The sequence below is a fragment of the Desmodus rotundus genome, chromosome X (assembly GCF_022682495.2).
Source record: "Desmodus rotundus isolate HL8 chromosome X, HLdesRot8A.1, whole genome shotgun sequence".
NCBI lineage: Eukaryota > Metazoa > Chordata > Mammalia > Chiroptera > Phyllostomidae > Desmodus > Desmodus rotundus.
In genome coordinates this window covers 3,135,949-3,156,793 of record NC_071400.1, presented here as the reverse complement: position 1 = coordinate 3,156,793, position 20,845 = coordinate 3,135,949, and the positions used below count along the sequence as shown (strand labels likewise).

The 20,845-nt window shown below is 40.8% G+C and overlaps 1 protein-coding gene across 6 annotated transcripts in view; it reads right to left on the bottom strand.

Moving 5' to 3' along the window:
* Positions 1–16,559: 16,559 nt before the first annotated feature.
* Positions 16,560–20,845, bottom strand: part of ATRX (ATRX chromatin remodeler) — a 181,062-nt gene continuing 176,776 nt past the window's right edge. For all 6 annotated transcript variants that reach the window (XM_024574996.4, XM_024574999.4, XM_024575001.4 and 3 more), the window contains one exon: positions 16,560–20,306. In XM_024574996.4, the coding sequence (XP_024430764.2) occupies positions 20,028–20,306 (279 nt within the window). In that variant the 3' untranslated portion in view covers positions 16,560–20,027. The remainder of the gene's footprint in view (positions 20,307–20,845) is intronic.

Genomic DNA, 20,845 nt, shown 5'->3' with positions numbered 1-20,845 from the left:
ATTTCTCCTGAGTACCGACAGTGGTTCCAGAAAGCATACGTAAGACCTAAGACTGCTGCCCAACTGCTGTTCTAGGCTACGGAAAACATTGTACACCACAGGTTCCAAACCTGGGGTTCCTGAGATCCACAGACGGCCCCCCTGGGCCTGAACTCCCAAAATAGTATGTATATTTTTATATGTATGTACATCTCACCTTTCACTGGTTCTCAAAATATCCCCTAAAATGTTAGGAACAACTAAGTACCTTACGACTTTCCGTGGCCTCAAAGCATCTGTGGTATAAGAACTGGTGGCCACTGTGATCCTCTGTGAAAAACTTGACGGAGTCTTTAGTTTGGGATTTTTTCCCAAAAGATGTAGATTTTATATGTGAAACCTTTGAGTCCTGTCTTCTAAGACATAGCTTCAAGTGTGGCTACAGGGAAGAGGGAGGAGTTGGGATGGCTTCACCGCTCAGCGGTTCTGAACAAAGCTCGGCCCATGGTCTGCCCCTCCCTGCACAGCGCTCTTCTCACTCGAGCTGCCACAGGCAAATGTCACTCCTATTCAAAACACAACCAGAGACTGAACCCAGCAGGGACAGACACAAGGAGCTTATCAGAGCCATCAAAGTCGACTCCTTCCCGAAAGGAATTTAATCCAAGGCCTGAAATAATAAAAGAACGTGACTTTATCTTGCCTTTCCTGTCACTGCAGTGCTCACCCACTGACTCCCTGGCTGAATAGTCAGAAATCCACCAGTCTCGGGGCTCTACTTGGGCTACAGTTCACACAGGTTTGGTCCAACTTGCCTAGCTATCATCCTCCTGAAAGCGCTGGCCCTGGGGACTGCTTTTCCTTCTCTCTGAAGTAGTGGCAGCTATATTGCCTTTGCCCAGCACTTCCTGAAAAGGGATCTCTTGAGTATGTGAGAAGTTAGAGAGAAAGGGACCACAAAGGAAAAAGCCTCTCTGGAAAAGACATGTTCACTGTCAGGCATCTAACTCCCTTCCTCAGTAAAAGGATCCGAACAGAATTTAGTTGTCTTTCCTAGAGCTCCCTCCATTTCAAAAGAAAATGGAAGGCCTTTCTAATAGGTCTGTCCTACAGCACTGTGGGGGCGATTGCAGAGAGATACCCAGCTGTCTCCTTGACCCTTGACAGTCTCCGCTCCTGCATCCTAGCATAGGCTGTTTTCCCTCTGCACCTCTTTCCAATTCCCGGACAAGGTGTGTAATCAGCCTTCTTCTTTATTGTTGGCAACGGAGCAAAAGACATGCACATAACATGTTCTTCAGGTCCTGGAGTCAAACCAACCTCATTTACATTCAGATTCAGTGCGTTGGGCATCATTCCGCAAAGTGAAAGGTCGCGGGTTCAATTCCCGGTCAGAGCACATGCCTGGATTGCGAGTTTGGTCCCTGGTCTAGGGCAGAGGAAACCGATCAATGTTTCTCTCTCACATTGATGATTCCCTGCCTATCTTCCTCCCCACCCCCTTCCCTCATAGTGGTGAACAAGACAGACGTAGTTCCTCTCCTCATGACATGGTGCAGGCAGACAGACCACCTATTGTAGTAAGAGCTGTAAAGAAAGAGTACAAGGTGCTAGTGCTATGAGAGTGTTTATCAAGGAGACATAACCTATTAAGGGGGTAAGGCTTCCTAAAAAAGTGATGCTTGGGGTGAGCCCTGGAGGGTGAGTAGGCATTAGCTTCATTGGGGGTAGAAATAGCTTTCCAGGCAGAACCAGGAATATATAAAAGTCCAGAGGCAGGAAGGAATAAACTATAGGAAAGTAGTATGGCTGAACTGTAGTAAGCCACAGTGTGTTTACCTATTAGATGGGGATGATCATACTGCCTACCTCAATAGCTGTTGCTGTAAAGATTAAATAAGATAATATATAGAAAGTGTAAAATGCTTAACACAGTACCTGGTGCATAGTAAGCGCTCATTAAATGTTAGCTATTGCGTGGGGTAGAGGGATGGGGAGAAAAGGCATACAACTGTAATTGCATAACAATAAAAAAAAATTAAAAAAAAAATGTTAGCTATTGCTATTACCTTGACTTCACTCTTTATTATTAGTAATATTAATTTGAAGACATAGCTCTGAATGAACATATGCATCATTCCACCCCCCTCCTGTATGTATGATTCTTCTGGGGCTTTACAAAGGACAGGTACCAGAAAGCAAGATGGCACATGGGACAGCCATGCCACACAAATCATATGTTCTTGCTAAGAACATATGAGAGCACCCACTTGGAAACTCCATCTTCTAATGTACCTGGTGTGAAGCAAAGCAATGGAATCTCTCAGCCCTCACCCAACTTCTATTTTAGTTACATTTTAGCAGTGCATGCCAGTCCCAGAATCCTCCCTTGTCCAGGCTCCCATTACCCCATCAAAAACTGACAGTGTTGGCTCCCAGCCAAGATGGCGGCACAGGCAAACATGGCTCATCTCTTTGCACAACCACATCAAAATTACAACTAAATTATAGAACAACCATCACTAAGGAACACCAGAAATCAAGTGGAATAGAAGTCTGACAACTACGAAATCAAATTGAATGGAAGTCTGACAACTACGGAATTGAAGAAACCACATCCAGACTGGTAAGAGGGGCATGGACACAGAATGGGCTGGCCCCATACCCACATGTGGTGGATAAAAATTCGGGAGGGATATCTAGGGAGCGAGGAGTCCAAGACCCACACCGAGCCCCCCAGCCCATGATTCCAGGGCCAGAAAGATAAGTCCCCACTACTTCTGGCTGTGAAAACCAGCGGGGATTGAGTCGGAGGAGGAGGCAGCTGGAGCCCTAAACAATTCCTCTTGGGGAACCCACACACAGACTCACCTAGTCAGACTCACTTCCTCTGAGCTCCAGCACTAGGGTAGCAGCTTGAAGGGCACCAGTGGTGTACAGGGAGAGACTGAAGTGTCTGGCTTCAGGGAAAGCAGAGGCCATTTTCCCTTTGCTGAGACCTCACTGCACAGAGCCAGTAGGCTGCTGCCATATCTGAGACTCCAACAACCTGGCTAACACTGTGTGACCCACCTTGGAGATCCACAGAGACTCTGCCCCACCCAAATTACAGCCCCACCCAAGCTGCTTTCCCACAAGAATGGCTGACCTTCAACTCCTAAATCCTCTCAAGCAAGCAACAGCTGGCCTCGGTGAGCCCCAGGCCCAGCACTAGCAGCAGCCAGCCTAGATTCACAGCTTGGCTTCACCTGGGAATCTCCAAGCCCAGCACAAGTAGCAGCCATCTCAGATTGTTTTACAGCTCAGGCAGGGTGGCACGGGAGAAACACAGGTGGGGGCTGACTTTGGCCTACACCACCCAGGAAGCCCCAGGACCAAAGCACCCAGTGGACAGCTACAGACCACGTGGGGGCACCACCACCCTGCCCCTGCACAGCTGATCCTCCACGGAGGGTGGAGGTTGGTGGTCAGTGGTCACAGTCAGTCCTTGCAGCTAACTGGTCTGGGTAAATCTTTCCAATTAATATGCCAACAGCAACCAAGGCTCAACTACAGGGGGAGGGTGTACTCAGCCCACACAAAGGGCACACCTCAAGTACCCAGGTTGGGTGATAGACAGGCTGTGCCACTGGACCCTACAGGACACCCACTACATTAGGCCACACTAGCAAGATACAGAGTCAAAGCAGCTCTGCCTAATACATAGAAACAAACACAGGGAGGCTGCCAAAATGAGGAGACAAAGAAACATGGCCCAATTGAAAGAACAGATCAAAACTCCAGAAAACTGGAACATAATCAACAAAAGAAAAAAGTAAACAAAATATAACCAGAGACATTGAAATTAAGAACATTGTAACAATAGCCAGAGGGGAGTGGGGAGGGCATAGTGGGGAGAGGGGATTACAGGAGCTACTATAAAGGACACATGGACAAAATCAAGGGGGAGGGTAGAGGTGGGGGAGGGAGGTGGGTTCGGCTGGGGTGGGGTGGGGAGATGGGGAGAAAATGCAGACAATTGTAACTGAATAAAAATAAAAAATAAATGAATAAAATAAAAATTAAAAAATAAACTTCAGAAAAAGAGCTAAACGAAATGGAGATAAGCAATCTGTCAGATGCAGAGTTCAAAACACTGGTTGTAAGGATGCTCAAGGAACTTAGTGAGGACCTCAACAGCATAGAAAGATCTAGTCAGAAACGAAGGATACACTAACTGAAATAAAGAACAATCTACAGGGAAACAATAGTAGAATGGGTGAAGCTGAGAATCAGGTCAATAATTTGGAACCTAAGGAAGCAAAAAACAACCAATCAGAACAAGAAGAAAAGAGAATCCAAAGAAACGAGGATAGTATAAACAGCCTCTGGGACAACTTTAAGAGGTCCAATATTTGCCTCATAGGGGTGCCAGAAGGAGAAGAGAAAGAGCAAGAAATTGGAAATCGATTTGAAAAAATAATGAAAGAAAACTTCCCTGACTGGGTGAAGGAAATAGACATGCAAGTCCAGGAAGCACAGAGAGTTCCAATTATGATGGATGCAAAGAGGCCCACTCCAAGACACATCATAATGAAAATGACAAAAGTTAAAGATAATGAGAGAATCTTAAAAGCAGGAGAAGTTAGTTACTGGAATGTTGCTAGAGGAGAGAGGGGAGAGAGAGAATGGGTGAAGAGGTGAGGGAGTTGAGAAGTACAAATAGGTGGTGACAGAATAGCCCTTGAGATGTAAAGTACAGTGTAGGAAATGGAGCAGCCAAAGAACTTATACACTGGACCCATGGGCATGAACAATGGGGGGGGATTGTCTGAGGGAGTGGGGGGCGCTGAGTGGAGCGGGCAAAGAGGAAAAAAACAGGACAATTTTAATAGCATAATTAATAAAATATAATTAATTTTTTTAAATGCACAATAAAAAAAGAGAATAGACAGTGTCACATGGGTGCCACATATCCAAAACTCTCCATTTTCATTTCTCTTCTGTATAGTTGTGCCCTGTAGGCCTCATCCCAGTCCCCTTTAACATGCCACACACTAGACCCCTAGTAAACCCCTGCTGATGGATACACACGCGCTGTCAGTTTCCGGTTTCCCTGTGTCCCACCAGTTGTAAATACTTTGAGTTCCCAAACCCATCATACCATCTCACCTTACCTATCACTGTGTCCTATAGGTCTCCCCAGGCTTCACTATTAGGCTACTATACTTACACACAATAGGTCTTAAAACTTTCCTCCAGTAGAAATCCAAGGCATCGCCTTCCCAACAGACAATCTGAATGCCATGTATATATCTAGCGCAGAGTAACTTAGAGAGCCCCCGCCCAAAGTCCCATCCAACTCTAAAGTGCCCACTTTCTCTGCTTCTGTTCCTGGATTGTCAACATTCCAGGTAAAGCCATGAAAACTGGGTCATCAAACGGCTGACACCACCTCCAATGGACCAGGCCTTTTCTGCTTGACAGCCCTTTTATTCATTTAGCTTTGATTTGGTCTGGCATTCACCGTAGTTCATCATAAAAGTGCCTAATATCTAAACAACTTTGGATTGGCTCAGTGTTAACCAAACTTCTCTGGTAGGCACCCAGCGTAGTTGTCTGAAAATACAGACTCATCAGCTCTGTTGGGACTTCCTAAGTCAGAATTTCCAACTGAGAGGCGTGGTTACCTATATCGATGGTTCTCAAAATTTTTGACCTGAGGAACTCAAAGAGCTTTGGTTTATGTGAGCTATAGTTATTGGTTTTTACTACATTAGAAATTAAAAATCAGAATTTTTATTATCTAATCATTCACTTAAAATAACAATAAACCCATTAACATGACTATACATCACATTTTTATGAAAAATAACTGTATTGCCAAATAGTGAGTGGTATTCTTTTATATTTTCCAAACCTCTTTGATATCCACCTTAAAAGAAGACAGCTGGATGCTTATTTTGGCTTCTGCATTCAATCTGTTGCTGTATGTTCTCTTGGTTGAGGTGTAGGAAGAAAAACTGGCCACTCCTAGATGTGTGATTAGAAAAGACCTCATGGACCCCACAAGTTTTGAAACCACACTTGGAGAATCACTGATCTATTTCACAAGTCTCCAAGTAATTCTTATCATGGGAATAGGTGGTAAATGCTGCATTAATTGATGTGAGATGTTACAAGTCTCCGTGTTTCCGACTCGCACTCTCAGCCTGTTCTGTATCAGGCACTCTCCGGTCTCTCTCTGTAGATGAAACCTCACTTGCGTTTTACTGAGACACGAGCCATCTAGTAGCAGCTTCCTATCAATCCTTTTTTGGTGCTGTTTATTTTTGCTTTTTTTTTCTTCTAAGGAAAATATTTTTTAATTTTTTTTATTGGTGTACAATATATATAACAAGATTTGCCATTTTAACCATTTTTAAGTGTGTAAAATTCAGGGGCACTATAGTCACAATGTTGTACAACCATTGCCACTATCTACTTCCAAAACTTTGTCATCACCCTAAACAAAAGCTGTGAAGCCATTAAACCATAACTCCCCATTCCCTCCTCTTCCCAGTCTCTAAGTGACCCATGATCTACTTCGTCTCTATGGACTTCCTGTCCTGGACGTTTTATGTAATGGAATCATTCAACGTGTGGTCTTTTGTGATTGGCTTCTTTCCTGTAGCATCAGGTTTTGAAGGTTCACCTACACTGTAGCATATGTAAGTACTGCATTTCTTCTTATGGCCAAATAGTATTCCATTGTACGGATATACCATGTTTGTGTATCCATCCGTTGATGAGCATTTGAGTTGTTTCTAGTTTGGAGGTATTATGAATAATGCTGCTATGAACATTTGCGTACAAGTCTTTGTATGAACACATTTTCATTTCTCTTGGGCATACACCTAGGAGTAGAATGGCTGGGGCGTATAGTACTTCTATGGTCAACCATTTGAGACACTGCCAAACACTTCTTTTTCTTTTTTTCATAAATAGGTAGTATTTTATTATAAATTAATGTTTCTGTTATATTGTCTTCATATTACTGAAGCATTACATTGATTTTAATTTTTAATGTATTGGTTTGAAATTGAGTTTATTGGGGTGACATCGGTTTGCAAAACTGTACAGGTTTCAAGTGTACAACTAAGCAAAACATCATTTGCACACTGCATCGTGTGCCCACCACTGCCTTTTACCCAGCAATCCCACTTCTGGGAATATAGCCTATGAATCCTGAAAACTAATTTGAAAGAATATATGCATCCCTATGTTCACTGCACCATTATTTACAAGAGCCAAGATTTGGAAACAGACCAAACACTGTTTCAAAGAGGCCATACCATTTTACATTCCCATCAACAATATGTGAGGGTTCCAGTTTCTGCACATCCTCACTATCGTTCGTTACTTTCCACTTTTTTTAAATTCTAGCCCTCCTGGTAGGTGTGAAGTGATATCTTGCTGTAGTTTGGTTTCAATTTTCCAGGTGACTAATGGTGTCGAACATCTTTTTCAGTACTTCTTGGCCATTGTATATCGTCCTTGGAGAAATGTCTATCCAGATTCTTTGTTCATTTTCCTTTTTTTAAATTTTATTTTTAGGCAGAGGGGAAGGGAAGGAGAAAGAGACAAACATCAATGTGTGGTTGCCTCTCCCGCACTCCCCACTGGGGACCTGGCCCGCAACCCAGGCATGTGCCCTGACTGGGAATTGGGCCGGTGACCTTTTGGTTTGCAGGCCGGTGCTCAATCCACTGAGCCACACCAGCCAGGGCTCTTCGCTCATTTTCAAAATGGGTTGTGTGTCTTTTTATTATTGAGGTAAAAGATTTCTTTATTATGGACACAATAATGTAGTGTGAGTTAGAGATTCAACTTCATTTTTTGGTATGTGTATGCCCAAATATCTTGGCACTATTTGTTGAAAATTATTCTTCCCCCACTGAATAGTCTTGGCATTCTTGTTGATAATTAATTGACCACCGCTATATGAGTTTACTTCTGCATTCTCAACTCTACTTACTGGTCTATATGTCTATCCTTATGCTACTACCACACAGTCATGATTACTGTAGATTGGTTTGTAGTAAGTTTGGAAATCAGGATGTGAGAATCCTCCAACTGTGTTCTTCTGTTTCAGGACTGTTTTAGCTATTCTGGGTTCCTTGAAATTCCATATGAATTTTAGGACTAGTTTGTCAGTTTATACAAAGAACCAATCTTGGATTTTGATGGAGATTGTATTGAATCTGTAGATCAACTTGTGGAGCATTTGCCATCTTAACTATATTAAGCCTTCCAGTCTCTGAACATGGGATGTCTTTCCATTTATTTAGATCTCCTTTAATTACTTTCAAGCAGACTTTAGACTCATTTTTCCTTTCCTCCTCTTTCAGAGAGTGTTCCTCCTTCTCTGAAAGCTATGTCCTTTCTCTGAACACTTGATCCAAAAGTCTTCGACACAGCCTTATGCTTTCAACATGTTCAAATTTCTCTCTTTCTTGAAGAACTTCCTAAACATACAAGTGAAGGATGAAGCCATTAAGAAAATTATCAAGAATTTTGTAAACTCTTAAATAAAAAAAAAAAAATAGCCCCGCTGGGTTGCTCAATTGGTTAGAGCATCATTCAGTACACCAAATTGTTGTGGGTTTGATTTCCAGGAAGGGCACATACCTAAGGTTGCAGGTTTGATCCTTGGTTGGGGCATGTCCTGGAGGCAACCGATTGATGTTTCTCTCTCACATTGATATTGATGTTTCTTTCTCTCTCAAATCAATAAACATATTCTCTGGTGAGGATTAAATGTATATAAATTAAGAGGTAAAAAACTTGGGGAAACATTTGCTACAAAATTTAAAATGTTATTCTTAACATACTGAATATAGGACCCACACAAATATATAATACCACCAAGCCTCCAATAGAATATGGGCAAAGAATGTAGACAATTCAATTCATAAAAGATGTACAAAAGATAAAAAACATGGGCAACCCACTTCAACCTCAAAATTATTAATGAAGTGCAAAACAATGAAATCTACTTTTCTTCTTAAATTAACAAAGTTTTAAAAATGTAATAATGCTCGAAAAAATGTAGTAATACTCAAGACCAATGATGGTGCAGAGAACTAGGCTGAATCATACTGTTACTGGGAGAATACTGATGATGTAACTCGATAATATAAATTAACCAATATAAAATGTTTGGGCTGCCCTGGCTGGTGTGGCTCAGTGGATTGAGTGCTGGCCTGCAAAGCAAAGGACCATAGGTTCAATTCCCAGTCAGGGCACATGCCTGGGTTGTGGGCTAGGTCCCCAGTAGGGGGTGCATGAGAGGCAACCGCACATTGATGTTTGTGTCTTTCTCCCTCCCTTCCCCTCTGTGTAAAAGAAATAAATAAAATCTTTAAAAAAATAAAATAAAAATGTTTTTGCTTTTTGACCCAGTAAATCCACTTCTAATAACGCAAAGAGTTGTAAACAAAGATGCAACATTATATATAAAATGGAAGGAAGGAAGGAAGGAAGGAAGAAAATTATTCAACAGTAGAAGAGTGGCTATTAATTATGGTACATCACTATAATCAATTATTATGCAGTCCATTTGAAATGAGGTTGTTCAATATTTTAAATGGCATAGAGACATTCTCTCAGAATAATTTAAAAGAAAAAGCTGAACATAGAATTGTATTACATTATGATCTCAAGTATGTAAATATACCATACATATGAAAAAAAAATAGAGGTAAATGAGCCAAAATGTTGAGTGCTTTTTTCTGAGCAGTAGGTTTTTATCTTTAACTTCCATGTTTTTCTGAATTTTTCTACCTTTTGTACAGTGAGCGTGTATAATTATCCATATAGTTGACTGCATTTATGCCATTATAACGTTTAATCAATCCCGTCAATGGGCTTTTAGGTTGTTTCTAGTCTTCTGCTACTACAGCCAACATTCACGTGAATATCCTTGTACATATATTTTTGTGGATACATGTGAGTATATCTGCAGGATGAATTCCTGGGAGTGAAATGTTCTGGGACAAATGGAATGAGCATTTTAAATTTCGATAGACAGTGTCCAGTTATGCTTCATCAAAGCTATGCCAATTTATTGCACCGTCAATAATTTATGAGGATGCCTGTTTTCCCATACCGTTGCCACAAAATTTAAAAAAAATGTTTTTTATCTTTGCTAATGATAAAAATGTATTTATGTTAGCTTCATTTCCATTTTATGACTGAGATTAACCATCTTTCCATTCATTTAAAAGACATTTGCTTTGCTTCAACTTCCTTATTTTAAAAATGGGGAGACTGACACCCAAAGAGGGTAATGTATTTAAGGGTACATACCTAATTAGTGGCAGAATCAAAATTAGCTCTGCCCTGGCCGGTGTGGCTCAGTTGTTTGGAATGTTGTCCCATAAACCAAAAGGCCACTGGTTTCATTCCCGGTTAGGGGATGATGGCTATTTAGGGAGAGAGGACTTTGGCTCCATAGCACGGGTGGGGGAATTCACCTACGGCCAGGAGGGAAACACTGACCCTGAAACACAAGAGAAGGGGAAAAGAAAGGTAAGTTTGGGCAGGGGACTGGGTGGAAAGCAGGTTGAGAGGTTCTGACTGGATGAGGCTCTCATCCTTCTCCATGAATTAGAAGGCGGGGCCGTCTCCTGGGTATAGAGAGGAGGGTAGTAGGCAGCTGATGAGGGACCCTGAGAAGGGTTTTGAGGCAGCCGACTTTAGAGAGCGTGACTTGGCTGTGGCTCCAGTTCACAGAGTTGTGAGATTTTCTTTCAGAAAAAAAAAAAACATTTTTGTAATTAGGATATCATGGGTTCCTGTCAAAAAGTAGCTTCTGTGGAGGAGTAGGAGCAGAAGGCATATTGTTGGGCCTAAGGGGTGAAGAGCCAGGTGCAGGAAAGTGAAGGCAGCAAGTATAGACCGTAGTTTCGGGGTTTAGCAGAAAAGAACAAGGGGAAGATAGGACCATGGCTGGAGGAAGAAGCAGAGAAAGGACAGTTTGCATTTGCTTTTAGGGTAGGAGAGACTTTGGCACCTAAAAAATGTGTTGTGCACATAAGATTTCATTGACATGTGGAATCTAAAACTGAAAGCAACAAATGAACAAACAAGACAGACAAAGACTCACGGACACAGACAACAGTAGGGTGGCTGCCAGAGGAAGGGGGTGGTGGGTAGTGATGGGTAAAGGGTCAAATACAAGGTGACGGAAGGAGATCTGACTTTGGGTGATGGGCACACGATGCAATATACAGATGACGTGTTATAGAATTATACACTTGAAACCTATATAATCTTATTAACCAGTCACCCCAATAAATTTAAGAAACAACATACATAGGTACAGAAATCAGGAAGAGACATGAGAGAGTAAAGAAGGGGAGGGAGAAAGAGATCCAAGGAAAAAGAGAAAGAGGCATCCATATACATTCAGGGAACAGATTTTGATGGTACTGATGTCGCCATGTTCTCTGGTAACATATGACTGGCAAGACATTTACACATAAGTTCACCAAACGTGTGTTACACTTTTTCTGTCACGTACTGAGGATACTAAACTGAGCAGACCAGACAGGGTTCCTGCCCCTCAGGAGCTCACATATCTAGCCGGGGACCAAGACATTAATCGAGTAATCACACAGTTATTTGTATTAGTTTCCTATTGCTGTTGTAACAAATTACCACTAATTAAGTGGCTTACAACACCACCCATTTATTATCTTACTGTTCTATGTGTAGGACAGAAGTCTGACATGGGTCTCGCGGGGCTAAAATCAAGGTGCCGGCAGAGCTGTGTTCCTGTCTGGAGGCTCCAGGGGAGAATTCTTCTCCTCACCCTTTCCACCTTCCACAGGCCACCCACATTCCCTGCCTCAGGACCCTCTGCCTCCACCTCCAACCCAGCAGCGTGGCATGTGCCTGTGCCTGCCCCTTGGTCTCCCTCTGGTACGTTTAAGCGCCCTGGGATGGCACCAGGCCCGCCCCATAAGGCAGGCGCCTCTCCCCGTCTCCAGACGATCTATCCCACCACCTTAACTCCTTTCGTTCCTGCAGCCTTACTTCTTCACTGCCCTGAAACTGAACACATTCACAGGTACTGGGGGGACCAGTACCATCATTACCATCACAGGTAATGATGTTGGGGACCATTATTCTGAGTTCTCTTCTTTGCCACTTCCATGTGTTGTGCTTGCGGTCTCCTCTGACGTGCCCTCTTCCTTAGTCTCTACATGGCCATGTTCTAGCTGTTTTAGGCATTGCCTACATGATACATAGACTTTATCAGGTGGAAAAATGAAAAATAAACTTAGTTCAGAATACTTCTTTTACCTTTAGGATTCTCAATTGGTGCCTAGCTGAACTAGTGAGTAAACCACTACATTTAAAAATGAGTGAGTTCTGCCCTGGCTGGTGTGGCTCAGTGGATTGAGCACCAGCCTGTGAACCAAAGGGTTGCACGTTTGATTCCCAGTCAGGGCACATGCCTGGGTTGCACGGCAGGCCCTCAGTTGGGGGCACAGGAGAGGCAACCACACATGGATGTTTCTCTCCCTCTCTTTCTCCATCCCTTCCCCTTTGTCTATAAATAAATTTTTAAAATATCTTAAAAATGAGTGGGTTTTGATATCTTAAAACATATTTGAAAGTGTTCACACTGAATTTTTCAGACACTTCCATTTAGATCACAGAAGGAAATGAAAGGAGACAGCCAAGTCCTCTCAGCCAGAAGGAAGTGCGTTGAAAACACCAAAGGGGAGGATCCTGTTTCTTTCAGGCCTTGCTTTAAAGTAAAAGCAGACAGGTGAGAGCTGATAAGCAAAAGAACAAAATAACAGGAAGAAAAAGAACAAAAGAACAAGAACAAAAAGAATTAAAGAACAAAATAAATGATTTGCAAAGGGCTTGTATTAAATTGTGGTTCTAGGCACAGTGGCAAACTTGTGGCAAAACATAGAATCAGATACACAATTTTGAATCCTGCCTCTTTCAATGAGTCATGTGACACTGGGCAAATAGTGTAATGATTTTAAACCTATTTCTTCATCCATAAAACAGGAGTTAACAAAAGTGACTATTCGTACTGCCTGACACATAACAGGCACGCAATAAACATTGTGGGCTGAGAGAAGATTCAGAGAGGTGAAGTAACTTGTCCGAGATTATAGATAGGACCAGGCCCCCAAATTCTAGCAAATTAAAATCATTTTGCTGTTTTCTAGTTCTTTGGAAACATATTAACTATTCGTGGTCCTTGTGGCACATCTCTGTGACTCAAGAATACTCTCCCCCTATCCTCCTGACGGAGGTGGCTACACTAATACAACTTGGTTTCCTTGTGAATATAGCAGCATTTCTAACTGGAAACAGAGGATTTTGAAGTACTTGCTACAGCAGTCGGCCTTCTCCGAAGAAAGCTGAATGATTCTAATGTTGGCATTGAAGGACAGTGACATCCAGAAGGTGAAACATTGCTTCTAGATATTGTTGGTCTAAACTGGGCTGTGTGTGGCGAAAGAAGAACCTTCTGAACAAACTAAATACCCCTCTGAAACAAAATCCTGAAGCTAATTCCCCGGATAGCAAATTAAAGTCTTACGGAATGTCAGAGGTCTTCCCATTTTACAGTTGTCCCACAGAAATGTCCTCCCCCTTCATTTTACTTCACACACTCCTGTAATTCCCACAGACAGTTCTCATTTTAAAGCTTAGTTCAGTTCCAATTCTGAAAATTTGCTTAATGTGGTCTGGCGGATTGAAATAATGAATTGGAATTAAGAGTAATAGGAGGAATCTTAATGGAGTGGAATGAGTAACTAGAAGACATGGGTGCTCTTGAGCGTCTCTGGGCTTTTTTTTTTCTTGATTGTAAAGGGCTCGACTACAGCATCTCTAACGTTCTGTGATTCCCCCCGCCCCCCTGCTCCCACCCCCCACCCCGCAACTGAGCTTTTAGAATATAAAACCGGGGGTTAGTTTGGAGAAGGGAAAAAATTAAAAATTGCAGGCAGGCACTTCATTTGAGCTTAGCACATCCGGTAGAGTGTGCAAGATGCGGGAAGAGGGGGCAGGAAAACTTGCTAAAAGAATCAAATGTTTACTTTGCTAAGGCTAGGGTCCAAACAAGCCTGTATCATTAATACCTTTGAAGCCCAACCTCCATGCTATATTGTTGAAAACCTACCAAGAGCTGGGAATGAACTAACAAGACCTCAGATGATTATATTAACCATGATTCCTTTCTCTTAAGTTTGGTTTTGTTTTCATTGAAATGTATTCAGCAGGCTAGACACAGGCTCCTACCTGCTTCGCTACTGGCATGTGGGGACAAGCAGCTACAGACAAAAAATTTAGTATTTCAGTCTTCTATTAGTTTTCATAGTTTTTGTCACAAGATTTGACTCTTTATAAACCCCCAGTTCCAAAAAGTATGCCATATAGTGTTACGTGAGTCAATATAAACAAATGTAAACTCCTGCTCACTATGAACTTCATCCAGACCAGACAATTTAAATAGTGGCCTCAACAATGGAATGGGAAGTTAATCATATACTTAAAAGTTGACTTTACAAAAGGTGATTTATATTTACCTTGATGTTTTGTCATGTATATAACCCAGTCAGGCAACCAAGATATGAGTCAGATCCTTAAATATGTTTTTAACTTTCTGCAGAGCTCCAGAGGCAGTAAGGAACCAGCTCTGGGAGCGCCTCTGGGGAAAGATAAAGGAGGTTAGTTTGTGGAAGTGGTAATTAGAGCCAATTACAAGTTGACTTATCTGCATTGTCATTAAAATGCCTGTCAGACCTCTCATTTTCTAAACACAGGAAAAGAAAGGTATAGCTTAGGGGAGGGAGAGGGTTAGCCAAAGGGAAAGGATTCCTAATTCTGTTCACAAACTTACCATGTAACATTAGACAAACACATTGCCTTTTGGCTTCAAACTGTGCTTTGCTCACAGTTAAGCCTAAGGCTTGGAGCTGAAAGGGACCTCAGGAAATCACCTGGTTCAATGTCTTGCCTTCAAGAAATTAAGGCGTTATTATAGTCCCATTTCCCAAATGAGACATGAAAGACCTAGATAGTTCAAGTAACTAGAACGTCTTGTGCCTCCTAAGTGCAATGGATTTGATTTTGGTCTTTTAGCTTAACTGTCATGAGGAGAATGTAATTATTCACCTCACTTTCCTCACAGATTTTGTATACAGGTTAATACATATAACTGCAAAGCACTTTCAAAATACCAAGGGAAGCTTATAAATATAACATTACTAAACAGAGATACTAGCATTTGGAATAGATGGATCTCGAGGGGAAGTAACAGGAATGGATTTGGCCCTTTGAAGAATTACCTTGAGGAAAGAAATAAGAATTACACTCAACTTAGTTAAAAGGACCAAACTCACGTTGTGCAAATGTGTAAGAGTGGAATTAGCAGTAATGAAAAATTGAGAAAGAACAGGAATGCCATTGATGGATTTATCATTAGGTTTAAGAGAGTAATCAAAAGAGCTGAAATTTTCCTTGTAAAATAAAAAATCCTCAACAAAGTAGGCTCCTTGGGGGAAGGGTAAAAGGAAATAACAGGTTTTTCTTACAAGTTAAGAATCCTATACAACCTCTAATGGTTTGGGGCCTTTTGTCCTTAAAATGATGTGTAGTTTGGTCACTGAATGCCTGGACTGGTTATCTATCTTCCTGTCTCCGATCTTTCTTCACCTTGCATTCTGAACCATTCAAATTACCCCTGCCCAAATCACTGCCTTTACCAGCTACTTTGAACATACCAGGCACCTCACCTCACAAGCCCTCGTTGTCCTCCCTATTGAATTACTCATTCATGATTTCAAGGCCCTCCATCAATCCACTCCAATCTTGTCTAATTCCTGATCCTTCTGAGTTCCTTTTCTTTCAATATACTTTCTCCTTATATATGTGAAATAAACCCCATTCTTGCATGTGGTGTCATCTCTCTTCACTTTTCTTGAAAAATCAACTCGTATTTGATGTGAGGATTATACAGGGAGAGGAGGGGCTGGGGGGGTGAAGTCTTTTTAATAAGTAGAAGACTCTTGGTAGTTATTGGATATGATTAGCTAAAAGAGAATGGAGCCAAGCTTCCTCTCCCTTACAAACCAGGACAGAATGGTCCGGAGCAGAGCGTGGGATAGTGCTGCTGACTAGAGACTGCTCGGAATATGTGCTAGTTCAAAGCATTAAAGAGGGTCTGCAATAGTTTAGGATTCGTCTCACATTTTCATTCAATTAACACTTTAACAACAGACTCAATTCCTATGCTGTCTTCCTGCGTAAAGGTGTGCAGTGCTCACTATCAGGACAGATCCCTAAGGGGGAGGAAGGGCGACTCCCTTAATTAGCTAAATAGGCACCAGTGGTGTCAGGAAGGTTATTGCAAAACAAGGGTGGCAGTATCACGAGACGGTATTTCTATGGCTGTCTACACTCTGGGGAGTAAAACTCTTACATGGAGGCCGGAGGGGCCATTGTGTTATTAGTCCAACACGAGTGATGCGGGCAGAGTCTGGTCACCTGGCAGATACCGAGCTTACGAACAGTATATATTTTGGATTTTTAAATTTTATTCACCTCAGTATAACAGCATATATAAAATGTTGCACAGACAAAAAGTATTTCTGAACCTTGGTCACTCCTTCGGGATTGGCACAGAATACAGAGTTTTGCGGGGGGCAGGGGGGAGTCAACGGTGGACGAATTTTCAATTTCTAAGGGCAGATTTGATTTGGACATAGGCAAAAGTCACTTGAGAAGCATTCTGGTTAAATAAAGCAGATAATAATCTGAACAGAAATTTTAGTGAAATAAGGATATGAAAGGATGACCTATTTTACTGTTAGTTAGTATCTAGAAGCCTCACAGCATGCCACCCTCAAAAGAAACAATGGTTAACTGAGATAATTGTTTTTAAAGTTTTGTTTGAGGCCCAGAATATGTACCCGATTTTATGATACTAAAGGGAGAACAGGCGTAGCTAAGGGACGACTGCAAAACAGTCAGCTTCTCTGGGAGGCCAGGTAATAGGGTTTCCCACCAACCTCCTCCGGCTTCAGGATGGTAAGCGGCTTCTGTACCAAGCGTGGACCGGTAGCCCGGCGGGACTGCGAAGAGCGCTGCAGCTCTTGGGAAGCGGAGGGTGGTGCTGGATTACACACAGACAACCAAAACTAACACAAACACACATAGGTTTCCTGGTATGTAAATTATTTTTGAGGTTAAAGATCTCCTTTTACAGAATTTAGTATATAACAAATTAAAAAACCAAACTTCTTCACCTCCCAACATTAAATAACTAAATGTGCAAAAGAACCACCATTAAATAGGGCATCAAAAGCTATACATTTTCTATGAAACAATATATGCACAGATTTTCAAAGCTGTGAAAATGCAATAAAGAGCACAACACATTTTGGTCACTTTATTAAATGACATTAAATAGTTTAAGTTTCAACTACTAAACAGCACTTTGAATGGTGAAAACACAGATAGTATTATTGTCATACTTGAATGCTTTTCTTTAAAAACACAATTCCAGTCCTTAATATATTACAAAACAGCCTTAAAGGAAGAAGTGACATCTTTTCTACAGTACTTAAGATACTCAATACAGAACTGAAAAGCAGTCTAACAGAAACCAAGGCAAGTCTTCACAGCTGTATGATTTCAGCAGCCAAAGCTGGATGACGGACTGAAACAGTACTATACAACCGGGACAGAACATATACAATATCACAATACTAAGCAAAAACGCTTTACACCCAAAGAAATAAAACAGGTTACAAAATGTGGAGAATTTAGCAGGCAAAAACTGTATTACAAGCAACATTTTAAATCGTCATTTTTTTAAGCCATTGCAACTATTTAAAACATCTAAAACAAATATAAAAATGAGCCTTTTAGTATCTTATTGACGTGATTTTTGTCTTTAAATATTTGTTAAAGCTTGATGTTATACTCAAAGTACATTTTATGTAGCTAAAATGTCAAGTGAGAAGAGTGTATGCAAAGTGGTCCAAGTTTTATTTCAAACTCTCTTATTTCCAAATAATCCTTCTATGTATTATTCTTTAAGTCATAGTTTCATCTATGGTAAAAACAGTTTAGAAGGTTGCTAAAATTTTCATATCTATGTCTTTGAGCAAGTAATTAGACCCTGTCAAAAGTTCCCAGGTCTAATAAATCAGGTTTAAAGTATTCTGGACTTGTAGAAATACCAACTGATAACAGTTGGCCAGAGTGTACTGTCTTCAAATATTTATCACATAAATCTCGTCTTTTTTCATTTCTCCTAAACACACATCTCCCCCCACCCCCACCAATTAAATAGATTATATGGCTGGCATAATATCCAAATATATGGAATTTGTTAGTGATAACTCAGCATGTGGAAGTGGGGGGTGAATCCACCAAAGCTCACAAATTTTGTTATCCCCAACTTAGTGCTCTTAGATGTTTTACCACTAGTTCTTTCAAGTTAAAAATGGAAATCTCTTAATCATCCAAACATCTCAAAACAGTTTTGGCTAATGTTAAACTTACTCTAATCCAGTGATATCTGGAGCAAATCAATCCTCCACCCAGCTTTCTTTTTTTCTGGAATTCCTTAGCTGTTTCCACTACCTGTTACATCATCATCTCAGAAATGTTTTTGCCATGTTGAGTTGACTCCCATAGTCTGACAATGTTTTCCTTTAAGAAACTCAAGCAACCAAGCTGTACATGAATAAACTTTATAGGTGATTTTTACAGGTCTGGATTAAGAAAAAAAACAACATAAGGATTTTCTAGTAAAACTTCTTGAAAGGGTATTAGATGAGGTCATTTGGATCAGAAAATTGCCTCACAGACCTACTTTTTTTTTTTAAATATCAAACTTTGAGACATAATGTAAGAAAACATAGTGGAGTTGGGGGGAAAGAACAAGATGAGAGAAAAGAAGGAGCATCAAAGCCAGTGATTCTTATCTTTAAAAGGAATTAACTCACAATACTGACAATCCTAGGAATTGTTAAAGCACATTCCTCGTGTGAACTTAAAAGTCAGCAATGGTTCTGCCATCTTGATGCTGTTTATAAAATAGGGCGTGAACCTAACAACCACAGCGCCGTCCTTAACCTCCTAAAATGCTAGAACTTGTGTTAGTCTGCATCCCACTGCCAGCAATAGGATGAAGCACTAGCACTGGCACCCAGCAGTTAGAGAGATGTGCTTTATATGAGTGCCAGGAGAGAGGAAATCGTGTGTGGAAGATAATCCACAACCCTGAAATTTTACTAGTGATTATTTCAGCACATAGAACCAAAAATAAAAAATGGCAGAAAGACTAAAGAAGAAAAAGGAATTCTCTTCTTAGGCTGTACTTAAGGCTGTTTATACAATGCCAAGATCACTGCGAGACTCCTCCAAGTTTTAGAGCAGTAGTATTTAAGAATATTGCACGCAATTCTGTGTCAGAGATAACCCTTAGTTTCGAGCTTTCAGTCACAGGCATGATATAGCAGGAGCCCGGTTTCAGACTTCAGTCAAAAGAACATTAAAACCATTTCAATCACTTTAATCAAGAAATGGATTAAGTACAAAAGTATTTTATAACTTGAGGAATCAACTCTAAGAACTCAGCTGTGTTTTTTGATGTAAAGAATGAATATATAAATCTGTATTCTTTCCTAAATTCGTTAATTTTATGACAATTTTATGGTTGCTAAAAGCAGGCATAAAAATTTAGAGAGGAAATCTGTGGAGTTGTTACTATTATGGAACAACTTGTTTTCACTGAAAACAATTTGAAATATCTTCTGTACTCAATGTGTGTAAGAAGATTCTAGGCAACATCACTGACAAATGTCAGGAAGAAATGGTATGCCCTATTTAAAAAAATTTAAAACTAATATGGAAGATTGGCATTTAAGGGGACCAAACTATTTATACAGTTGAGTTCTGTTAAGTCATTGATTCCTAAAAAAATAAAAGATCTTTCTATGATTTTAACAATCCTTTAAGCTTTTAGTGCAAAATCACATTGATTTCCCTGGGGAAGGTCCTGGATTTTTGCTTCTCATTGGGGGCGGTGCTCGCTGTAACGGTGGCGGCTGCATACCACCAGCCACGGACTGATACATTCCTCTCATATCAATCTGCTGGTAGTTAGAAGGATTCATGATTAAATTGGGAGGCTTTGGCATCATGAGGTGACCTAGTGTTGCTTGTTGATAAGTCATTTGTTGCTGTTGCTGTTGATTGTACTGCTGCTGGAGCCTTCGGTTCATAAGTATTCGCTGAACACAGCTGATTAACTAGGGAGAGAAAAGGGAGCTGTTACAAGTGCATGACCTGTCTCAAAGAGGCAAGTATCAAGTTTTTGAGTTAAAATCAATTTGTTAGGGGGGTACCATACCAAAAGGAAAACACATTATTGTTGTCACCATTACTAATTTGATGGCATTCACAGGACCATTACTGTAGAAACCAGTTAGTAACACCATTTAGGGCTAAATTCTCCTAATGACTTGACTATTGTATTGCAAGGAGCATTTAGGTTAGTTGCCATAGTAACCTGCCCTGCACTGTGATTAGTCTCAAGTATTAGTTACAGCACTTTCTGTCAGCTCTGCTTTCTTTGTCATTCTTTTGAATATTTCACATTATGACAGACAAATAAACATTTTTAGTGACAAACACCACAGGGAAAAGGCACTCGCAAGTGGGAATAACTCCTACCTGGAATGTCTGAAATTTCCTAAGATAATCTAAAACCGCAGAGTTCTACAGCGCTTTCTAGGTAAAATTCATGCCACAGAAATTTATTCCCTGATGTCAGGAGTTGAAATTTCCC